General features: G+C 32.4%; 1 protein-coding gene across 3 annotated transcripts in view; it reads right to left on the reverse strand.

The window, feature by feature from the left end:
- The window catches only part of LOC130891806 (5-oxoprolinase), a 189,028-nt gene that overhangs the window by 152,097 nt on the left and 10,861 nt on the right, over window positions 1–26,070 (reverse strand). For all 3 annotated transcript variants that reach the window (XM_057796782.1, XM_057796784.1, XM_057796783.1), the window contains exons 2-6: window positions 19,339–19,512; window positions 11,754–11,945; window positions 9,261–9,552; window positions 4,176–4,420; window positions 3,238–3,446 (exon numbers count right to left, since the gene is read on the reverse strand). In XM_057796782.1, the coding sequence (XP_057652765.1) occupies window positions 3,238–3,446; window positions 4,176–4,420; window positions 9,261–9,552; window positions 11,754–11,945; window positions 19,339–19,512 (1,112 nt within the window). The remainder of the gene's footprint in view (window positions 1–3,237; window positions 3,447–4,175; window positions 4,421–9,260; window positions 9,553–11,753; window positions 11,946–19,338; window positions 19,513–26,070) is intronic.

Below are 26,070 nucleotides of genomic sequence, written 5' to 3' on the forward strand. Positions count from 1 at the left end.
CGTGTTCTTCCTAGCACAGATTTCATAATGAGGAATGAGGACTGTCTTGCTTGGAAAATGTCCTTAAAGAAATTGACGAACTACAACAGCAATATTTTATTTTAACATAAATCTTCATCATCGTCTTCTAAGTAAGTTCCATTTGATCCAGTATAAGCATGCGTTTACTCTAATTTACCATACACTTTTTGGCTTGGGATGGCCTTCAGTATATAAGTGAATTATTTTTTATGGCTTCAGTGATCGCAGAGCGCATTCTACGTCTTCATTTCAAATCACAAAAAAGTGACCAAACTATTCCCTCCATTTCTTTGATGTTATCGTCGTTAACAGAGGAGCAGGAAAAGTTTTCGGCGGCTTCTCGACCTTCACTGAATGCTTTGCAGTACTCTCCAAAGACTTTTAAACACTTTTATTAACACCTTTGCCGTGGTACTAAAAACAATCAAGCAAACTCGTTTCTCAACTTTTTTTCCATGGTTAATATCTACAGACATTAGTTGAGAAATAACACTCAAATTTGAGACGAACGTCAAAAAAGGTTGTACCAATTCAAGAAAAAAATGAAACAGTCATATTTCATCATCATATGTCAAAGCAACAAGAAGTTCACAACAGTTTTTACGGACGCCTATTTCAAATAAACATGAATGTTGCGTACACTACAAAAGTTGCGACGGGCCATTCAGATGGAAACAACTGATAAAATTTTAAAGTGTCCGAGGGTCCACACGGAGCACACCGTCTGCGCCAGAGAGGTAAAAAACCAAGTTGTCGTCAAACGAATCGAAATCTAACACTGCTTTTAAATGGACCAAAGCAAGAAAGACTGAATTCTTGTCGAGTCCATTTTCGCATCGACTCCCTTAACAATCAAGCCTAACCTAACGCTGTGGGTTGAGAAAGTCGGATTTAAACAGTAATGCATAGTTTCCAATAAGAATTGTATAAAAGGAGAACTTCCAGTAAATAGAATTTTTAATGGACTAAATATAAAATAACATTATTATAGTCAATTTGTTGAGCGATCGAATTACCTGACAGAAAGCAACAAAAATAAGACGCTATAAGATGATATATACCCGTGACATGTACCCGTTTATATATCTCGTTTCATGGTATTTTATGCTGACCAACTTTTTGATTCACTTTATTCCTATTGACATGTTTATCTGTCTTGTCGATTTGTGTTTCGCAGGTTCCATATAAACCCTTTTTTGTGGTTTGAAAGTTTGTGACCGGGAGACAGTTTTCATAACGTTTGAAGATATCCAAAAATTTGTTTGAGTTTTTAACGCGATCATGCTTTTGATCAGAAGTAGTCGCGGCACCCACCTTGCAGATAACTTTTCTTTATTTTTTTCGTTAACAATATTCCACACTCGTAATACTTCCTTTGATTTATACTAGTTTCAATGTTAGTTAAGGTTTGAAGGTTGAATTTTTTTGAAAATGAGAATTTGGGAAAATTAGTGAACTTTCCAATATTATATTTCTAAAAAATTGCAACAAACTAGGATTTGCATTTCAAAAAAAAAAGTTTCATCATTTTCTATAAACTAATACATTTTATTTCCGTTGATGGTGAAAGGGCCTCCTTAATAAGGTTTGTGTACATGCACTAGATATATTTTTATATTTTTTCAATCTTAGTGCAACTCTCCCCGATCCTGTACATAGTTCTACGACTTTCTCACCTGCATCATTTTAATCGCAATAAAGTGATAAACAGCTGGTTTAGTCTAACCCCGTTAGATGGAACCGGTGAGTAGAGTAATCTAACTTAGAAATGCGAATACAGATTGCACAGCATTTTCGTGAAAAGCCATTGGAATTTTCCATTTCCTCCAGGAAAAGATTGAGAACTTTCACGTATTATTCCACAATCAAAAGAAGCAGTGGCATTCGTATTCTCCACGAAACTGTGAGAGAGATATCTTTATAATTGGAGCTCCTTGGAATTTGATTTATAGATGATTATTCGAATGTTGGAATTTTAACTCTAATGAGAAAATAATGGACAACAAATCATAAACAGGGATAATTTGAGACAGCACTAGAATTAATTCAATCATTTCATTTATTGTAGGTTACTGTAATCGAGAAGATAATTATAAGTGATAATTCCGCTGAAAAATACCAAAATAAAGTAGTGAACCATCTAAATATCTTTGAAACGAAAAGTACATCATTTTTAAATCTTTTTAGTATCTTTTACGAAAAATACCTTCCAGTTTTCAATATTTTCTGAATAGAACATCGATTTATATCATAGTTTAATGTCGAATTTGTGGTGCCGAAGTTTGGAATGATTGCTATAAATAGATTACAAACAAATTGGAAACTCTGGAACTGCTAATCACTAATAACTCTACATCACAATTACTTACACTGTCTGGCACTGATTTCAATAACCAAGTTATAGTTTTCAAAACTCAAATATATACTGAAACTTACAAGTTGACTTATTGAATTTGATCGCCAATGAACATACTCAAGCCCGCTTCAAAGGAACATTTTCTCATTTAATTCCCAAATGATGAGCTATGAAGTGGACTGCAAGGATCAGATCCTTTGTCTCTATTGATATTTCTCATATCTAATAATGTTATTCGATATAATATAAGTAGGGTGCTCGCTCTTGCCTAACTTTTCTGTCCGATCTCAATTTAATTGATCCAGGTTCATCTTCAACTAGACAATAACAGAACTCCTAGTTTACTCAGAATACTCCCTACCACAATCATTACTGCTAATTTTGTAAATACCACTTTTTTAAAAATCTAGTATAACAAAAATACCTGAATGTAAGGAAAAAAAAAGAAACATTTTCTTGGAAGATCTAGAGACGTTGCAGGTTCGCTGTAATAAATGTATCCAATTAAGAGGAGAATATGTTGAGTAATAAAATATTTTGACATTGAAATTTTATTTGGTTCTATAGTAGGCTAAGAATTTTCCAATATATCCTCGTAATTTGTGGCATTAAACACATTGTGATCAAAATACCATTACTAATTATAGTTATTGATGAAAATATATTATGATAAATTTCTTATCAAATCAAATAAGATGATGGTACTCACGGTAAAACTTTGAGCATTGCATTACAACAAATGAGGCATCAGATACGTTGTATATTTTGTTTCAAATCCAAGTATTTAGTGAATGTTTAAAAATATTTCACTTCTAATTATAGGTATTTGATATGGATATTGTATGAATACCCCTGCATACCTGAAGAAAAGCATCGACCCTCCTCCAGCAGCTACAGTATTTATATCCAATTGTGGTGCCTGTATAGTAACTCCCGCTGTTGTACTCTCATAAACATGTTCATAATTTCCTGCATATCTAGATACATCGGTAGAAGTACCACCCATATCAAATCCAATTACAGGCAAATTAGTTTCCTTTTGCCATGTAGTAACTGCGTATCCAACGACCTAAAAATGAATATTATTTTAGGAGAGGAGTTAGAGTTAGTTCTACGTTACCAAAGTTGTTAATCAAGTAAAGAACATATCTCAAGAACCAGTATGAAATGTTCATTGGTCTCATATTCTGATATTTTAAACGTGTGAAGCAGTATTAACATTGATAATTATAACAAAAATGAAAGTGATGGAGCAATCATAATTGAAAGAATAACAGGAATGGGAGATGGGGTTAAAGACCAACTGTAAGAAGACGAATCTGCGTTTTAAAAAAATTACATGAGGAATTTTATATGGCTAAGAATAAAGTGATAATAATGGAGATTTGTAAGCAATAGCTGAAAATAATAAAATGATCATAAAATTATACTTGAATTGGGATTGATTAGAAACTAGAATGAAAACTCGAGCAGACAGTAAATGATATTAAAGAATTAGGAATCAATAATTCAAAATGTTGAAATTTTACTAAAGATAATTTCATATGAGTTTCATGAATGGATTATTGCAAAGGAGGAAAAATGTGAAAATGAAAATCATTCCAATGTTTACAATAAGATTTTTTCAAAAACCTCTTATTACTGCATATACAAAACGTTCATAAATAATAGAAAAAGCGAGTACACAGTGTTGGTATGGAAGTTGTAGTAAATAGTGTGTTCAGTGTGAATACCGGTTTCAAAAATTTCAACTTGGTTAACATATGAACTATCAATTGAAATGATTTATTGCACTTACACCACCAGCTGGTCCAGACAAAATTGCTCTTGCTCCATTAAAATTTTCCATGGGTGTTAAACCACCATCGCTTTGCATAAACAATACTCTAGTGCCTTTTAATTTATTTTTAAAGCCTTTGGCAAAACTTTTGACATATTTTTTAACGTGTGGAGTGAGGTAGCCATCTGCACAAGATGTAAAACCTCTTGGAACGATTCTCACCATTGGAATCACTCGATGGGACAATGAAACATGTTTGAAACCTAAAAGCAAAACCAAGGATACCAGATAGCAAAAATATTTGTATCTTCTAAACTGGATATTCTTGTAGGTTAGATTTTGCAGTTGAATATAACTGATTTTATGGCTATACACTAGATCTTTTTCATGCAATCAAAAAATGCACTTAGTTCAATTTGAAAAGAATAGATTATCGCCTTGTCCGATATCTAAACAACCGTTAAAGTTGAATATAACTGAATTTATAGCAATACACTAGATCTTTTTCATTCAATCGAAAAATGCACTCAATTCAATTTGGAAAGAAGAAATTATCGCCTTGTCCGATAACCAAATTCCAATGTGATAAGATCTAGAGAAGTTAAATGGCTTAGACAAAAAGCATATACTCCTATGACCAATTTTTTCATTTGAGAGGTTCTAGTTTCAGAAAATCGTAAACAAATTCATGTATTCGATGGCTTTAGATAAATTGTTAAAAAAATATTTTTAATGGTGATCGACTCAGGGTAGCGAATAAATAAAGCTTGACATTTTTATTCTACTCGTCAAAAACTTTTGTTTAACATAAATTTTCTTGATGTATTTCATAAATTACAATTACACATAAAATAAATCTTCATCTCTGTTTCACAGCAAAACGCATATTTATATATGTATATAAAATTTATATAGAGTCAATACATTCACAACATCTTTGATTACAGTTTCCTATTTTTTACCATTTTCCCTATTAACCTAATTTTTCCTATGTACGTACCGGAAGTAATAGGAGTATATGCTTTTTGCCTAACTCATTTAACTTCTCTAGAACTTATCACAGTGGAATTATCAGCTTTAACGGTTGTTTAGATATCGGACAAGGCGATAATCTATTATTTCCAAATTGAACTAAGTGCATTTTTTGATTGCATGAAAAAGATCTAGTGTATTGCCATAAAATCAGTTATATTCAACTGCAAAATCTAACCTACAAGAATATCCTGTTTAGAAGAAACAAATATTTTTGCTGGTATCCTTCAAAGATTCAATGTATTCGATGGATTATGATAAATTTAAAAAATATATTTTTAATGGTGGTCGACTCAGGGCAGCAAATAAATAGAGCTTCTCGACTTTCGTTTGACATAAATTTTCTTGATGTATTTCATAAATTACAATAACACCTCTATACCTTTATTTTTCATACGCCAAAAATGTTCCAAGTATCTGATCCATAGGTCATTTATACAGCCGGCCTCCGACTATATCGTTCATAAGCAAGAATAATGAACTTCTCTAGGTAAATATATAGGTTATTCTAATATATCTTACCTTTATCTTTTATGTGTATTGTTTACTGTTTTCTTTTAATGAATTCTATGAGAAAAATTTAGTAAAGCCTTTTCAATTTAGTGGTAACTCGAACGTTCTCCTTATTCGGAAAACAGAACAAATATAATAGATTTTTCTTACGTTATACTTTTAAAATATATATTATCGTATTTTTTTGCCTTTATAAATATTGAAAATATACTAGCGGCATAAGTAGTTTCCTGACTGTTTGCTTGAATAAAAAAGAAGTTTCTGTTATTTAAACTTTATTGGGAGTAATGAAAATGTCTAATTTCAATTTATGCTAAATAATGAAAATGAACAATTTTACTTTGCTAGGCTTTTCGTTGAAAAATGAGAATTTTTTCCTCTGGCAATATGTCCCTATCTCATCCGAAATGTTTTCAATAGGATTTAAGACTGGACTAGCAGTAGACCAAACAGAATGCGTGATTTGAACCTCGTCAGGATATTTTGCAACTAGCCAAACAGTGTGGGGCCGTGCATTATCACGCATAAAGGTTGCGTCATCTCCAAAGACAACCATTAACAGTACAACATGGTATACTAGAACCTCAGTCAGATACTTGTGCGCACTCAACGTCCCAGTTTCAATAAAAACTAACTCCGTGCGTGCGTCAAAAGATATGCCTTCCCATACCATAACTGATCCTCCACCAAATAGAAGTCGCTCGGCAAGACACGCTTGGGCATATCTCTTGCCGTAAGGCAGAATCGCGATCACTCGGAAAACAACACGCAACTCCAATGCGCTATTTTCCAAGCAAGGTATTCTCGTGCAAAAGTCAACGATGCAATCCAGTGTCCACAGAAAAGAGGCGTTCCAGTAACTCTAGTCAGAGAAAATAATCCAGCAGAATGGAGTCGCCTCCTGATTGTCTACTCTTTATGTTGGCATTTCACACTTTTCGCAGATGATTTCCAATGGAAACTGCCGTAACCAATCGGTTCCTCAAAGCACCAGAAACGAGAAAACTATCATCTCTTGCTGTTGTAGTCTTTATCCAGGTGTTTCCAAGAGCAAACCAGTCTCTTCGTACCGCTGCCATACTCGTTACACACTCGAGAGACACCAACTTTTTTTGCCGTTTCGCCCTAACTGCGGCCATGTTCTCAAGCCGGCACAATTCATACTGCAATAACAGAATTTATGCTCATTACAATACATCGACGGTGACAATACTACACAAACAATTTACAATAGACAGATAAAACGTCATATGCTCATAATGGTTTGTATAAATTTAGGTTAGAGGACCTCTTTTCCTGAAACGCTTATCCCAACAACAAAAGCTTTTTGTTTATTGAATCAATCAGTTAGGAAGCTAAGCTACAACCAAAAAAATCGAAATTTCCACAATAATTTCAATTTTATGGTCGGCAGTATATTTAAAACTGTCTCCTCCGAAAGAGAAGAGTGGCCTTAACTTCTCTTTACAAGAGGGGATCACATTTTGCCACTTCAACATACAATTTTTAACACTACCTGTATGATTGTTGGGTGTACTGAGTAGCTCAACGATCATGCAGCCCGGCCCAAGCCCGGGTAAAAAGAGGAGGGTTCTCCGGCTAGGCTAGCACTCTGCCTGAGGTAAAAGAAACATACTGCTCACAGAACTGCAGGAATAGCCTCGGAAACCGATCCGAACCATACTATGACGACACACGCTACGAAAATAAATATACGACTTAGGAGACGTAAAAGCACCACAACAAGACTTGCCTGCTGGAATATAACATCGTGGAATGGCAGAGACCAGGAGATTGTTAACGAAATGAAACAACATAAGATTGACATATGCGCTCTATCAGAAACTAAGAGGAAAGAACAGGGCACATCAAGATATGATGATTATATCTTAGCCTACAGCGGAAGAGCTAAACAAGAACGAGCACAATCGAGAATTCTACTTCACGAGTAATGCAAATAATGTATAGAAAACATAGACTACATTAACAACAGAATCCTGAAAATATCTCTACAAATCAACCACATGCAGAAACACCTAATAAGCACATACGCACCGGATATAAGTAAACCCATAGAGGAGAGCGAAACATTTTACCAAAATCTACAAAATACTATAGACAAACTAAGCACCACGAATAAAATCATTATACTCGGAGATCTGAACGCCAGAATAGGCAAGGAAGTAATTCCGGGCATAAAACAAATATAAAATGAAGATATAACCAATGAAAAAGGTGAACTCCTGGTAGACTTCTGTGCAAGAAACGAGCCACGGATAAACGCACAGGGTCAAAAAAACTCCAGTAATCATCGAAAAGTACAATATTGAATTAGTGGCAGATGATAGCACGAGAAGCCTATATGAGAACCGACTAACAAAAAAACTGAAAGGACTTAATACCCTGGGGGGCGATGTGGAGAGATGCTGGAATAAAATCAAATCTTGTATCGTCGAAGCAGCCGAAGAATCTGTTGGTAGAAGGAAAGTCAACATAAATTGGACCAATAACAGCAAAAAAACCTGGTTCTGTTGCTATGTTAAAGAGCGCAACAGAAAAAGAAATCCTACCTTATATACAGGAGCTCACCAACACAAGAGAATAACTCCTAATATACAGAGGGGAGAGAAATAGAATCAATGTCAGAATCAAAGCCATAAAACGAGATCACTGGACAAAATTTACAAGCGACATAGATCATGACCTATATGAAGCAAAGAAGAAAGTGTGGAAGATGCTCAAGAACAGTAAAAAGCCAACAAACGAAACAAGTCTCCAAAGACGTATGGGAAAAATACTTCAGGAAACTTTATAACACCGAAGAAGCCATAAGCATAGAAAACTACGCGACAAATCATCAAATATCACTAAATGAAGAAGAGGTAATGGTAAAAATAAAAAAAAAACTGAGAAACAGAAAAGCCCCCGGAACAGACAAAGAAAAAGATACTCGTACGCCCACGTGAGAAGAATGGACAGCTGTCAGTCCACCTCCCAGGATCTGATACAGAAGAACCTGCAAAACTAACAGATCATGATATCTTAAAAATTAATAAGAAGAAGAACATATAACTTGCTTCTTTTAATGTCAAAATATGAAAAACTCAATATAAAAAGCAACGAAACGTTAATCGTCAATAAACCAAATAATCTTATGAAACGACTAATTTTAATATCACCCCGTAAGTCATTCTTTGAACGGCGGCTAGCCCTTAATTTGATAAAAGACTACTAGAAAATGTTCTGCGCCAACTATCGTTCTGTTTTACATCACTTATTCTACGAATAGAGCAGAGAACTTCAATATTCGAATATTTAGTTTCCTCAGTTCACTATTTATATATAATGGTTCAAAAACTTTTCATAAACATTGTATATACATCTTTTGAGAAAGTTTTTCGCACATTTATATACTTCGCGACTCTCTTACTATTTCCATTATTAGTAAATGAAAATTTTCATCTGGACTTAAAAATGCAATGTTTATTATATAGTTAACAATTACTCGTTATTTAATTGAAGTTTGATCAAATTAAATAGGGTATTGGAATAAATTACCTAATTCGTTGGCTATTTCACCAATTTCTAATTCGTGATCGTAAAAAGTGTAACTATGTAACAACGCCACTGATATACTCTCAATTCCATTTTCTTTCAATTTCATCAAACTGGACTTCACTTCATCTCTATCAATTTCTTTAGTTACGTAGAAAGGTTCGCCAGTCTTTCCTTTTACAACTCTCCAACCATTCGTGGGAGAACCTAATTTGCACTTTCCTTCCAATACGGGTATCACTCGACAGTCGACTTCTACAACTTGTGAGTAAAGAATTGCTGGTCGTCGAATATTCTAAAATTTAGATAAAGTGCATTTAAACTTTAATATTCAGAATTTATTTCCAAATACTATAATGTAACAAATTTGAAACGGTTTGGAATTTGTAATTATTTTCAAATTGATCAGATTGGTGGGAAAACCATTTTCATATAATTTTTTGAAACTATAAATAGATATAAATAAATATACATAGAAGAATACAAGCATATCGAACATACATGCACCAACCGAAGGAGGAGAAGGTGAAATCAAAGAAAAATATTATGAAGTGCCAAGGAAAGACACCAAAGAAAGTGAAAGGCGATCAATACAAAAATTGGCAGAGAGGACATATATCTACCAGTAATAAGAAAACATAACAAACAAGACGAAACAAATGACAACGGTAAAAGACTGATTGATTTTGCAACTCATGATGGAACTTGTTATTGCCACCACGAAGTCCGAACACACAGTAATCTACAAAGGAACATGGTTAGCTCCAAAAGTCGATCAATGAAAACAGTAGAAAATAGACTACATAGATGATAAAACTACATAGAAAAAATATGAAGAAGAACCTAGAAGAACAACTGAGATAAAACATTAATGACGAATGGAAACATTTGAAGAAAACTATAAAGAATGCGGCAAGTAAAATAATATCACGGAAAATAAAACAGGAAAAAAGTGACGAATAGTTCGATGCTAAATGTAAAGAAGAAATTGAAAAGAGAAATGAAGCCAAACAAAAAATGTTACGGAACAGATAAATATAAAATACGTCATGAAGAAGAAAAAAGAATAACGAAGACGTGTAGAGCAAAGAAACGAAAAGGGATTAAGAGTAGGATACGGCGCATAAAAGAAAATTTTCTCAGTAAAGAAATGAAGAAATTCTATAAAGAAATAAGATAAGATAAAATAAAGTGCAAGCTAAGCAGAGGACCATATATATAAAAAATTAAATAAAAAATCAAATCCGGTGGATCTGCACTAAGGACAAGAATATATCATTTAATAAGGAATATACGGGAACAAGAAACAAAAACAGAAGCGTACAAGATGGCAATAGTAGTACAAATGCACAAGATCGGAAAAATATGAATGCGGAAAGTACATAGGTAAAGCGCTACTTGAAAAGATTCACAAAATAATGGCTAAGGCCATGCATAAAAGTTTGAGAGAATATGGAGAAAACTTGTTTGGAGACTACCAATGCGAGTTCAGATCTGTAAGATGAGTCACAAACCATATTTTCACTCTGAGGCAAACGCAAAGAATGGTATTTGAATATGATCTGTCAATTTACTCAGTTTTTGTAGATTGACGTTATGATTTAGCTCACGTCTGCCAAACATCTATCTTTCACAATGGCGGTAGATCAAATGAAAATCATTTTTGAAAACAATTTTTCTGAAGTGACTCTGAAAAATTATTGTAATGCCATCGAAAACAACCTAACCTAACCACACTGATGCTGTAACACGTATGATGTGGTTAGTTTTTTCAAAATTCGACTCCATATTCTATTGACAACAAACAATAAACGCCAATAGCTAAAAACAACAGATAAGCCAATTTCTTCAAACATGCCTATTTTGCTGATCCATCATCTTAACAGCATTAAGCAAATTCTATTTGTTGCCTAAAAATTCAACTTTTTGGCAAAAATTCATTTCAACTTTGCTACTCGATTAAATCCATTTGTAGTAGGATCAGCTATATATCGATGACAACCTTTTTTATGTACCCAGCTCTTAGACTATAAAAGTAGTAGTACAAAATTTCGTTACTGCCCATTCTATTAATCCCTTATGGTACCCTTTGGCTGGCGTTTGAAACTTTGGTTTCAAGCGAAGAAGTTTCCATATTCAATGTATATGAAAACGAATCAAAACATATACCAAATAAACCGTATCGAACAACTTCTTAGTAAAAATTTAATACTAAATATCTGCTCGTTTCAATTATGATCTTTGTTTTTTGTTAGTGACAATAGAATACCAATCGCGATAAAATTTATCGCACAAGTCTTATATTAGAAAATTCAACTGATTCACATGCAGAAATTACTGAATATCATTCAAACTGATTTTTAATTAATAGATATATGTTGACTAAATAAAAAATGGAGTATTGACATAGTATAGCAAAATGTCCCACAGTTAATAGGAAAAACACATTTTTGGAAAAAATGTAGGTATTGAATAAGTACACAAGAATTTACTCACTAGATCAAATATTTTTGGTCTTGCTTGATTTCCGATCAACAGTATATCTTTGTAACCTTTATTGATAATGAATGCCATTTTTTCACCCTTCCTCTCAAGAAGAGCATTGGTGGCGACTGTAGTTCCCATCCTTATCCATTCTATTAATGAGCTATCAACATTTCCGTCTTTATCCAAGGCTTCTCTGGTTTCCTGAAAAAAAAGAACTTCTCTATATACACCCTTTCTAGCAAAAAAATTTGTCACTCTCGTAGAATATGGTATCTTTTAAATTGAATATCATCTTCATAATATAGATTGTATACATTCAAATCTACACATATAAGCAAAACATCAAACGAAAGAGCATATCAAACAATTTTGTTTATTTACATCAGTGAGACCGTGCCCTCTTTTCAAAGCGCACAAAGTTTTTTTTCTTTTAAAAATAGACAAAATTTCTATTATAGTCCGGTGAATTTTAACATTCGAAGTTACATTCATTCCCACCAAGCTAAAAATCAGTAAAATATAATTAAAAAAAATCTGAATGTTCCCCATCATCCCGGGTATAAAAAAAATTTTATTCAAAGTCAAAGGTAAAGAAAATTAGTATTTCGTGATTTTCAGCAAAATGGTAAGTTTTATTGTAAAAGTACCTCAAAGAGAAATTGTAGATCATAAAATTATCTACAAAAAACATATCAATACTTTTTTTCTTGCGAGCCACTATTTCTGAGATTTAATGATTCGAAAAGTTGTAATCGTCATAATATGCACACGTTTCCACGCCACTATTGCAAAATAATGGAAATTAACAGAGATTGAAAAGATAAAAGCGATTTAAATTTTAAAAAAAGTTATGAAATTTAAACGTTTGAATTTTTAAATTCTTCTTCTTGTTCCTCTTCTCCTTGTTGTTATTCTTTTTCTTCATCTTCATTTTAATTCTTAGTCCATGTAAATTGTGTCAATAGCGATGTCGCCTCGTTGGAATCAAACAGATCCTCTACTATTGGTGATTCAATGCTAGGCCGGCCTTGACAAGGTGTACATGTCAGAGAAGCAGAAGTGGGAGTAAAGTTTGAACGGGTTGGATTTTGTTGTTGACCAACTTCCAGCCCTAGCTGATAACCAAGCCACACTTGAACTTAGTAACATACCCGAAAAATATTTTGATGAGTAGCAACTGAAGTTGGAGGAAGACAAGCCGAATGAGCTTGTTTTTTACTATTAGTGTTTTATCGAAACATGCATATCGATACATATCTAAAAAAAATTTTTAAGAGCTTCGTTGTCGTTGGTAATAACTATTTGTCGAATTGAATGATTGTTTTTAAAAACTTCAGCACATACACCTCCTGTAAAATGCAGATGTCGTGTCACAGCCAATTATTACGTGTGAAAATTGTACATAATTTTGACACTTTGCAAAAGTAGATAAACTTTTTGATTAATAGATTTCCGATTGATGAGCTTTTCCTAGTTTTTTAGTTGGAGTTCCAGCAGTGAATAAGAAGAGTAAGCCTAACGTAACCAAAAACAATAATCAGTTGATAGAGCTGTTGTTGACAATTTATAGTTTATATTAGAACAGGGCTGCGACATTAGAAGTAATACAGCAAGGTAGTAGATTATCCAGAATACAGTTACACCAGTTAAAAAACATTGCGGCAAGATTTGTCAGCATGTGATTATTAAGATAAAAAACTGAATAAACGGATGGCAATAACCGAATCACCATGATTATTTATAAAGATACTTTGGAACTGAAATGGTTTCTTCTTTTGTTTTATTTGCAAAAGATTTATTTTCCTTTATGATTGTTGCTTTGAAATTTCGTTTTCCAGAAAAAAAAACGAAAAAGGTAAAAAGAGGGCTCAGTTTACGTCTGTTACCTTGTTTAAACCAAACGCCCTTACAGGCATGTATATTTTACTAGTCTATTTACGTTTTATAATTTAATATTCAGTTCTAGCAAGTTAACGAGGTATAATAAGTTCCAAGTCCAAATACACTTAAGTGCATCTGTCTAAATAATAGTGTATAATACCGTCCAATTTATTATGATTCAATTGCCTTCTAACTAATATACTTGGCAAGTGATCCTTTTGACTCAATTTTTACAAACAAGTAACAAATAATTGTACAAGTACAAGTCGTCTGAGCCTGGCTTTGTATGTATATTTAAATATAGATTTTGGGTCTCGTATACACTGTGACTCAAATGATCTATTGTGTCCGCCTCTTTTGCTGCGATACTGGAGAGCCCATCTTTACAGCTAATCCATTAACTCCACTCCTTTCAAAAAGTCTGGAACGTGGTATGGCTTTAATTGCCAGAGATCTTCGTTATCTGTTTCAAGCGCTGCCAGGTGTAATGCTCTGGAATTCCTTAGTGTTTCACACTTCGAGAGAATGTGGATAGAGGCTTCATCCTCTGTGCAATAAAATCTTCATGCCGTATTATATGCTAGGTATAGCATCTTTAGGTGTTTGTTGAGGTGACAGTGCCCCGATAGAACTCCTGTTAGTATTCGTAGATTGTTCTTACTTAGGTTGATACATTCAGTAGATGTTCTCTGGTTATAGTTTAGTAGGAGAGTCTTTGTCTGTCTCAGCTCATGTAGGTTGTTCCAATAATTGGTTTCACTCCTATCTAACTCCTTTTTCAGTGCTTTTCCCATTGTTCTGTAGCTGATACCATAGAAGGGTTCGGGTCCCATGAATAGCTTGTCTGCTTCCGCTTAGGGATATTATCAGCTACTTAATTTCCCTTCGCTCCGGTGTGTTCCGAAATCCATTGGGGTAATTTTATTTTTCTTGCCAGGTTTTAGTAAATACATGTTTTTTTTTCTGTCTTATACCTACATAGCTGAAATTCAGAAATTAGAGCTGTAATCTAATTTATTCATATTTTTGAGAATAGCATATCATATGTAGTCAGCAACAGCTAAAGTTTCCTTAGCAACAGTTGTACTGTACTAGTGCAATTAGTCGAAGCTGTAGAGATCACTTCGACATAAGTTAGTGAATAATTGTGGACAATGAGGAAAACTACTACTAGGGACAAACTTTTTATACTAGGGACAAACAAATAGTCAAACTTTCAAATTTATAATAAGGATAATTTTTCTATTGAAAAATTTTATTATGATTTCTTCTGTGTTGCAGTTTGTTCATTAATTACCAAAACGCATGGTCTTCAAAATATTAAAATATACAATTACGTATATAAGTGTAAAAGTGTCTTCATATCCTTATAAACGATCGAAACAACTCAAGTAGGAATGAAAATATTAGAGATTTTATACACCAATAAAACTAAATACATCATAAAATTATTCATTGTAATTACTCTGTTAATTATTTAAAACTGGAGAGCAGACAGAATGGATATAAACAGCTAAAATAAAGAGAGTTATGTGAAATAACAAATTCTTTCTCTTATTTATTCAAACTATTTCTATTGGTGAGATGAATTTATACACACTGTGTCTTTTCAACTACACTACTTATATAATCAAATATTCACTAATTTATACTTTATTCAAATTCACCGGTTACTGTTTACTATCCAATTCTGTTCACTATGAGTTTTATTATCAACTAATTTTGTAGCTCACAAACAGACTAGTATTTATACCCAAAGAGAATTTCTCAATCATTCTAGAACGTAAACAAACAAAAAAATAAAAATCCTAGCTTCCTAGCCTTCCTAGAAATAATATAAAAAAACGATATAAACAAATCGCCGATGTAATAAAAACATGCCATCAAGGTGTTAGAGCCGAACAGGACTGGCTTCACGGTCTGTGTCATGTATTCGCAGCATAACTCTATAATCATCCCAATTAAAAAAGCAGGTAAATCCACATCATCCCGTAAGTCTCCGTCTAATCCAACTCACTTGCACTACTTCCAAACTCCTTGAAAAAATATTCAATAGCAGACAATGGTTCCTTGAAAAATACAAACTTATTCCTGATGCACAATCGGGTTTTCGGCGTAATCGATCTACACATGACAACCTTGTTCTAATGGAAACAAATACCTCTTTTGCAATGAATAACCATCAAGACATCATTGCAACTATTTTCGACATTGAAAACGCTTTCGACTCTATATCCAGATGTGCAATACTAAATTAACTAAGAGTTGTGTGATAACTTCCCATCTCCCGTATAATATGTCCAATACACTGATGACCTAATCCTATACTGCCATGGTAAATACGTCCCCTCTACATGCCAACTGCTCCAAAACACAATGAATCTACTACAAGAAAGATGGGGGATCTTGGTAGAGGGTACCTAGAATTTTCTCGAAACAAATCCATGCTGATAAAATTCTCTCGAAGAACATCTATTTACTCACGTCACATTTTCTTGATAACTCCCCTCTACCTAATGTGAATCAGTGCAAAATCCTTGGTATGACTTTTGATTCTCGACTCAACTGGAATCACCATATTCATTATATAAAAGGAAGTTGCCTAAAGAGGGCTGAACATAATTAATGCCCTCAGCCACCTTCAATGAGGGTCCAGCGAAACTATACTGCTAAGAGTTCACAGAGCTCTTATACGCTCAAAGCTTGACTATGGTTGTTTTATCTATATGTCGGCTTCCAAATCTAAAACTGACTTATTGAACTCTGTACACAACACCGCTCTTCGCCTGTGCCTTGGTGTTTCTTTCGCTCAAGCCCCGCCGCTAGTGTCAATGTTGAAGTTAATAAGCCATCGCTGTCTTTAAGATGACAATCTCATCTCCTGTCATACGCTGCTAAAGTATCTTCCAATCCTTTTAATCAATGTCAATTCGCTACTTACCACCACGTCCGTACCTACTAACAATTACGTACAAACGAACAATTGTAAATTCTATCCCTCAATTGCTCGCACCTCTACTCCAAAATACCAACCTCTCTTTTACTTCTCCAATTTCTTTGCCTTCTTCTCCCCCTTGAACCAAAAATATTCCCATAGTAGATACCTCACTTACCAATAAGAATAAACATGAATAACCTAGCGTCCTTGCGGAGAAAGCATTCTTAGAAATTCTGCATAAAAAATCCTTCGACCTAATTCTCTACACGGATGCCTCCAAAGCTGAATCCGGTGTCGGTTGCTACAAACCACGAACTCATAAGCTCTTTCCGCTCACCCTCAACGTGTAGTGTTTACACTAGGGAACTATACAGAATCTTTCAAGCTCTCAAATTTATCTCTCCTCCCCATAAACATATCGCCATATGTACTGACTCTCTTTCATCCATACAGTCAATTACAACGACGACAACGACATCTATCAAATTCTCATTGCTCTTGATATAATAGTCTCTCTCATATGGCTTCCATCGCACACTGGAGTTGCTGGAAACGAATCTGTAGATCGCCATGCCAAAGAAGCCACAAAGAATTCTCCTGAACACCCAGTTCAGCTTGTCAATGATCTGAAAACTAACTTGAAAAACTTCATTCATTCAAGAGTACTACAACATTACATAACGCACCCATCTACTTCTCACCTTTCCCTAAACTTTTTAAATAGGAGAGAAGCTGTGACAATAATAAGACTCCGCATCAACCACACGAAACTTACTCACGGCTGTTTGATGTCGTCAGAAAGTCGTCCTGTCTGCCAAAGTTGTCAATTTCCTGTGTCTGTTAAGCACATCCTCACCGACTGCAGAGAATATTCTACCGCATATCAGCTGTTTGATATGAAAATCAACCTCAAGGAGACATTTATGCCCGACGTAAAGAAAATCATAGTTTCTCAAAGCCACCAAGTTGTATGAGAAAATATAAATTTTTGTGTGACAATGACCAGCACTGTCGAGGCACGTTATACATATATATATATATATATATATATATATATATATATATATATATATATATATATATATATATATATATATATATATATATATATATATATATAATATATATAATATATATATATATATATATATTTGCTTAGTTTTGTTTCAAATGATTTTAATTAGTAGTTATTACTAAAAATAAGCAGTAGTATAAAAAAAAACGTTGCAGTGGTTGTTGTCCTATATTTTTTAAGCATTGTAATGAAAAATTTTCTATAAATCGCAAGTGATGTGGAGCGCCTATTAATGTCACCAGAAAAGTCCAATCATCCGATTTTTGACGATTGATGGCATAGACGTAAAAACCATTATTATGTGTTTCAAATTTTTATATGCCATTTCGAATTTTTGTACTCAGTTAGAGAAAATAGAAATTCAAATTTCCATACTACCCTGACAAACTACAACCAAATTTGCGAATTTAGTTTTGTCTCTCGTCGGGATAAAAAGTTTGCTTTTCGTCCCTTGTATGCGGCACAAAAGTGGCATATTCTCTCCCGTATTATTTTATATTTTCAAAAAATTAAAAATGCTACAAAAAGCTAGAAAAGGTTTAAATTTTGTTTGATGGACTATTTCGTAAATATTTATTTACCTGTAGTAACAATAGTTATAATCTCAAAAGTGAAAAACTATCTAATATGGTCAAAATGTGCATCATTTTACTTTCCCGCACTAGTGCGGGAAAGTGACACTTTCAAAACTAAAATGCGTGCGGGAAAGTGGGTTAAAACGCGGTCGTAGAAAAAATATTTTTTCAACGCCATAATAATTCCAAAAATGAATATGAAATATTACATTTTAAAGGATTTATTTTCAACACTCAATTATTAATTGATTATTCATCATAAAACAATTTCATTTATTACAATAATAATTGATAGTGAGTTTTGCACATTTATTTTCAACGTAAATTCCCGAAGATGTGGCTGCTGATGAGAAACGTTAGATATTTCTTGGAGAGTTCATTCCAAAAGTTTTTCAGGTATTTCAATTTCTTTAGAAAAAGATTCACAATTAAAATTTTTTTTAGAAATCTCAATTTTGTTATCCAAACTATCTTCTATATATACTTCGGCTACGGAAGCAGATTTATAGCCACCGTTTTATAGACGTAACTTTGCTCCCTGCATTGGCCAGAAGAGATATGGAGCTTCTCCTGAAACAGTTATCTGTGTTGCTCTTATACCTGTCTTTCCAAGCACATTTGCAATCAAGCTGGAAATTCCTCCAATTTTATTTATCCCCACATGTAAATCAATACATTTTCTTCTCAAACATTTCAAAATAATCTATTACTTTTTGTATAATGCGTCCGTTGTGCTTCATATTAGCAGTATATTTCAAAATAATAAGAATTTGAAATAGTAAACATTCACAGTTGTTGTTTGTATTTCTTTTATCAAATTCGTATTTTCAAGACACATTCGAGATAATTTTTGACTCGACCTGCGATCTCGGTAAAAAACTAGCTCTCTCACGTCTCATGAAAAAATATTTGTTTATCTTGAATATATGAACTTAATTTAATCAATAAATTCTCAAAAGACCAATTAATTATATAAGAAATAATCTTATAACTTTTCTGTAGTGAAATCAAAGGTGACATTTCAATTTAGAATCAAAATATGATAAATGTGGAATTTTTTTGACGTTTTCTACTTATCATGAATAAATAAGCATAAAATGCGGGGGCGAAAAAAAATATACTTACCTCTTTCAGTATTCGTCTTATACCTTCTGTAGGAGCATCCTTATAATGTTGAGGATCTTCAGAAAGCAGCTTCAACACTCTTATTCTTCCACAAGGACATTTAGCAAATATGTCTGTGAAGGTGCCTCCACGATCAATGGCGAATCGAAATTTTTTAACAGGCTTATCCATAATCTGGAAAATGTACTGATTAATTGAGTGAGTACTTGGAAAAAATATGTTTTGAAGCAATAGTTAATTTTTTCCGGTCCAATTTTTAGGACATTCAAACAACAAAATTCAAACATAAAATCATTGTAATGTTACCCACGTTAAACAGCATACAGTTATGTGAAAAGTTTACAACCCAATAAAGAAACACGATATTTTTTCCCACAAACATTTTTATATGAATTTGTTTTTATGTCTCTCATAGAGGGCGCTAATTACACGGTCCGTACCAAGAAGTATTGAACATAACTTTTTCATTATTAGATTTATTAAGCAAAATTTCAAATGAACTCAAACATCATTTAATTTTTCATCATAAAGTTACTCTTGATAAAACTCGATACTGTTTACCGTTTTCGAATTTATTTTGATTTGAGATTTGAGTGATAATCGAAACTGGTATGAAGAATTGATAAAGTTATTAATCATTATTATCGATACAACAGATACATTTTGGAAAATTAGGACTGATGGCTTTCGTTTCTTGTAACGTTTCACAAAAATCCTTTCTAATTAGTAAAGGATCTTGTTTCTTAATGTTAAATAAGTATTGGCGTTGATCATGTAAACTGCTGTTTGTTTGCTGTTGAATCAATAATAATTACATATATGAAACCTTGTTATATGTGGAATTAGATATTGTTAATCAAAATGTACTCAAATTTTGAATATACTAACATTTTATTAAGCTTAGGTGAGGATTTAGGAAAATCTAGTGCAGCTGTTACGCGTTATCCGGAAAAGTTTCCTCGAAGAAACTTACCAAGTCGCGAAGCTAGATATGTAAGACCTAAAAAAATAAATTCTGTAGGCCAAGAATAACAAGAACCAATAATAGAGAAAATATAATTTTAAGTTTAGTTGATCAAAATTCAACTGTTAGCGTAATTAATGTGGCAAGACTAACAAATACGTCTTATTCAAGTACTTGGAGGAACTTAAGAGCAACAGCTACATTCTTATAATTACAAACAAGTCCAGACAGCCCTCAATCCAAATTTTTTAAAATGTATTCTTTTTATAGACGAGGCTACTTTTACTTAGAGATTTAATGCTAAAAGAGCGAGGATCTCTATTTTTATGCATGGATGGATTGATAGAGGTGCAGAAGCTCCGAATCATTGGCCTCCTTGGTCATGCGATTTTATTCCCTCGGATTACACACTTTATTGACCTCATAGCTGACTCACAACCGGTTAGGAGATTAATGGATTCTTTAGAAAAAAGAGTAGACTTGTATATTCGGGAAGACGGAGGACATTTTGAACACTCTAATTGAATTCTGTTTGATGTAATTAGCCTTTTTTAAAATTTTCATATTTTTTTTCCGAACGCGGTACATTGCATCAAGATTTATCAAGAGTACCTTTTTGGTGTAAAATTCAACGACGATTAAGTTCACTTGAAATTTTGCTTAATATTTATTACGATCCGTGTAACTAGCGTTCTATATGAGAGTCTGGTATAAAAACAAATCCCTAGGACGTATGAGCTTCCAAAACATATTCATATAAAATTTCAATACAATATTAGTAGGTGGTAGTTTTACTGAGCAAACCCCAAATATTTTTCAGTTTTTTATCTATCCTAGAAACGGGATCACCTTTTTTGAAATACTCTGTATAAGATATTATGTCCAACTATTTTCATTGTTTCAAACTTTTCAACAAATACAATTTATTTCAGTTATAACACTGTCAGATCAGTCCAATTATTATTTCTATAACCAACTACAATACAAAAAAAGGTAAATTATCTATTGATATTCAACATAGCTTACACTAGATAAAGTTTTTTATTCTTAATTATATTTATTGTTATAAAGCCTTAAGTTACAATAATTTAATTCATTACTCAACGCAATCTCATGTATTTATGTATGGATATTGAGATATCATATACACTGCGACCCAAAGGATTTATTGTGTCGCCCTTTCTTGTTGCAATACTGGGGAACCCAGTGTTTATAGCTGACCTATCAATCCCACTCTTCTTAGAAAGTTCATAATGTGGGATTTGTAGTTGCTACAGATCTTCGTCTTCTATTTCATTCGCTCCCAAATGAAGTACTCTGGAGTTCTGCACGTATTATCTGCTAAGTCTACCGTCTTCGGTTATTTGTTGAGTGCTCCGATAAGACACCTGTTAGTATTCGTAAAGCCCTTACTTCTTTTCCAGTGCTTTTACTATTGTTCTGTAGATAATACCACAGAAGGGTTCAGGTACCATAAAGATGGTGATGATAATAAATCCTAATTTGAAATATCCCACAGACCTGAATGCACACGAAGTTGAGGTTCCGTGATTTTTTTTATATCTGACTCTTATAAAGGGAGCTAAGTACATTTAGTACCAGCATTGAACATAACTTTTCAAATATCAGATTTATTAATCAAAATTTCAAGTGAAACTAAACATCATACAATTCTATGCCAAAAAGTTAGGTTAACATAGATATTAACAATTTTTTTCGCATGAATGAAGCCTTGTCAATATGACGATAAGTTAACAATAATTAGATTTTTATTACCTTGGTATTTATTAAATTAGATATCGTTAATGAACCCAAATACCGAGTACACCGACATGTTAACTCTAACGTAGCTGTTACGCGTTATGCAAAAAAATTGCCTAGTTCCAAGTGAAAATTTAATTATTACTAAATGTGTCGAGAAGCTGAGAACAATATTAATACATTAAACTATTAACTAATACATAAAATATAATTTTTCTTTACTTATTCATTTTGTTTTTCTTATTGTTAAATTTTCTTCCACTCTTCTGATTGGAAATAAGTTTTTCAGACAGGGGGAATTGACAATTTTTTACTGATTCTAAGAACTAATTTCCATTCAGAAGAAGTCAAAACAATTTAGCAACAAAAACAAGAAAATATTATTTTAAATACAGTTGATAATGATTCAACGGTTAGCATAAGGAATATAAAATATAAATAAATACTCAATTAAAGTTGTTTAAAATGTATTCTTTTCACCTTCACGCGACAAGGCATGTATAACAACAATACACTACTGGTGTTATGCAGATCAAGATGTCAAGCATTACCAACACTCATTCAAAGTTTTTTTGAATAGCAATTTTAGGAAATAAATTAATAAGTTATCACATCTGAAAGTTTGGAGGATAGTATGTACCTAGATTTTGTAAATAATCACAAATTTAATGATAAACGAGTGAAGATCTCTATAAATAGATTTAACCAAAAAGTTATATTGAATACTACTTTGTACGAATCGTATAACTAGCGTTCTCTGTAAGAGTCATATATAAAAACCAATTCTTGAGATTTAGCAGCTTCCTAAACATATTCGTATTAAATTTATTACAATATTGCCAGTAGCCTCCGCAAAATATAAATACCATTATGGAAGTTTTCTCCCAAAGAAACAACAAATATTTGTCAGTTTTTCACCAATTCCATAGACAAAGTAACCTTTTTTCAAAACACCTTGTAGAGAATTAGTAGTAGAATACAAATAGTGCATTTATATAAAATAGATGTGTATAGTGTAGTGTAAATAAATTAGATGTGTGAAAATATACCATACATTTAAATTCATTCCATTCATTAAGATTAATTGAAATTATAGAAAAATATTACAATTACAAAAATTTCTCGAAATCAATTCCTTTTACGTTCAATTGATACCTAATAGTTTTATGTTAAATATTTTGTATTATTGTTGTTGTTAATTATTATGACGCAGTAATCACTTCTCATGTATAAACTATTGACAAATATCAAAAAGACATTAATTTATCCACTTCTCACTCAATTCGAATAGTTTTACATGGCAGTCGCTATCCTCTAATGGCTATCGGTGGAAACAATTTAAATGAGTTATTCTCATTCTCGTACTTGAGACAGATTAACCGTTTTTCAATACACCTTGTAGAATTTCAATTATCTAGCTCAACAAACGAGTACTCTAATAGTGAGCAGTGAATAGAAATTAGTGAGTAGTGTCTTTATATAAAATAGATGTGTATAGTGTAGTGAAGTGTGAATAAATTAGATTTGTGAAAGTATACCATCCGTTTAAATTTATCCCATCAATCAGGATTAATTGAAATTATAAAAAAATATTACAATTACAAAAATTTCTCGAAAACGATTCTCATTTTGTTCAAATAATTTTTCATTTCTTGTTAATATTGTGATATTAATTTATCTACTTTTCACTCAATTCGAATAGTTTTGAATGGCAGTCACTATTCTCTAATGGCTATCAGAGGCAACAATGTCATTCTTACATATTCGCTTTTTTTCTAACATCTTTTCAACTTTGCTTTTTAAGTGTAGTGCTCTTCATAATCACTCGATACTTTCCTATTAATGCTTCTAATGAATTATTAGTGGAAATTCTTATTCTTGATTAATTTAGAAAAAATAACTAATGTAATAAATCACAATCATATATCTGTCTAGTTATAGTCCAGAAGGTAGCGTTGCAATGTTTCTAGGAATTTTATACTGAATAAATTTTATTTTAAACAGTTGTTTAATGAATAGAAATCGGAAAAGTGATCGTCAGTTGTCGCGCTAACGGTGAAGCTAAAGGAGACAGCATGAAAAAGTCATTGGAAATACATCTGCTCCGATGATTTTTATACCGATCAAAAATGTATAATATTGTATTAATCACATTTTTTCAACAATTATTCGGCAGCAGTATTGACGAGGGGGGTTATATGTCAGTCACGTACATGAACCTCATTGAAAATTTGACAAACAAATATTATACTTATATATACTTATGTATACTTATACTTTATACTTATAATTTTATACCTCATGAAATTTTCTATACATCTCAATTTTTATACTTTTAAAATAATAAAGAAAATCGTAAGCCGTATTTTTGAAGGGGATAATACCGTTAGTCAGCGTGATAAACATTTTGCGCACTCAATGCATTTGAGCGTTGCATAGGCTTTTTGTAAAATAAACTGACAATCTTTACACCCATAAACAATCACCTTACGATGATTTTTAATATTTAAATTATCTTATGCTTCGAATTCAATAAGTATAATATCAATTTAATATAAAAAACACCACATTTTATTTATTAATTTTGTGTCGATTTCAAAATATACACCAAAATATATATTTATTAGAAAAAAAATACTAATTATTTAAAAAAAAACTTTTTTTGTTAAAGAATATAAATAATAAATAACAGCTTAGATTCCTATTGTTACATAAATTATTATTCTACTATTGTGAAAACGAAATTTTAGTTTTTGTATGTGTTAGAATTAGAGCTTAAGCCGTTCTATCTACTAGTTCCTTCGTCCGTCGTTCCCATCAGTATACCCGTTTATTTTATTTGCTCCAAAGCTCTACAGCTGCCAAGATCGAGGTTAAAAAAAAAACACTGAAGATAAGTTTCCTTTCTTATATCTGACATATAAAAATCTAGTTTCGTTTTCCATTCATAACTGCTTGTATTCGTTTACTCGAATCCGCTCTTAATGTGACTTTTATTCCTTTAAATTATATTGATATGATAATTTTTATTTTTTCCAGCAAATTATAATGATTTAGTTACTCAAGTTAGGGAATAATTTTATTCAGTGATGTCAGTTTATCAACACAAGGATCAGAACTGAAATATATGTCCATCAATGGTAACATTATAACATTCAGAACTCGAGAAAGTGATTTATTACCATTTGTTAATGAAAATGAGGAAATACTGTTCTGCAATGACATCGCGAACCTACTTCTAGATATGGACTTCAAAAGCCAACTGAGTAGCGCTTTTTATTGACAGTTGTAAAAAGAATTTAAAATTTATTTTACTGTACAATGGAAACAAATTGGCAATAATTTCATTTAATAAAACCAATGGAGAATATGAAAATGTTCAATTATTTTAAAAAAAAATTAATCACTTGGAGCATCATTAGCCAATCTGTGCGGATTTGAAAATGGTCAGTTTTTTAATTTGTCAACAAAGTAGGTATACGAAATACTTTCGCTTCATTTGTAAATGAGGCAATAGAGCAAAGCAACTTTTTTATCTTTATCTTTTATCTTTTTTATCTTTTGATCTTTTTTATCTTCAGCCACTGTGTATTTTCGAGGCCGCCTAGGGTATGAAGACTCAATTAATGCACGAGTTTCAACTGATAGTTCCTTGTTCTTAACTATTTCTAAATTTGCCATAACGAAAATAATTAGTATGGGAACGTACACATATCTCAGAAGTAAACGCGAAATGGGACCGGGCATCAGAAACACAATCACGAATACAGAGAGTTCGGGCTGGGTTTAACAATATGAAGAAACTATAGATCAGTAAAGTTATTTATTTACAACTAAAACTAAGACTTGTCAAGTGCAACATATCTTCTTTTTTGTTCTATTTTGTAGATATTTGATTAGATTGGAAGATACTTTGAAAAAAGCACATCACAAACAGAGAAGTTATGCAGAGACCAGGAAAGAGAATGAAGTTGTCTTTATAGTTAAATAACGGAAACTGCAGTATT

This window comes from Diorhabda carinulata, chromosome 3 (genome assembly GCF_026250575.1).
Source record: "Diorhabda carinulata isolate Delta chromosome 3, icDioCari1.1, whole genome shotgun sequence".
In the NCBI taxonomy this organism is placed as follows: Eukaryota; Metazoa; Arthropoda; class Insecta; order Coleoptera; family Chrysomelidae; genus Diorhabda; species Diorhabda carinulata.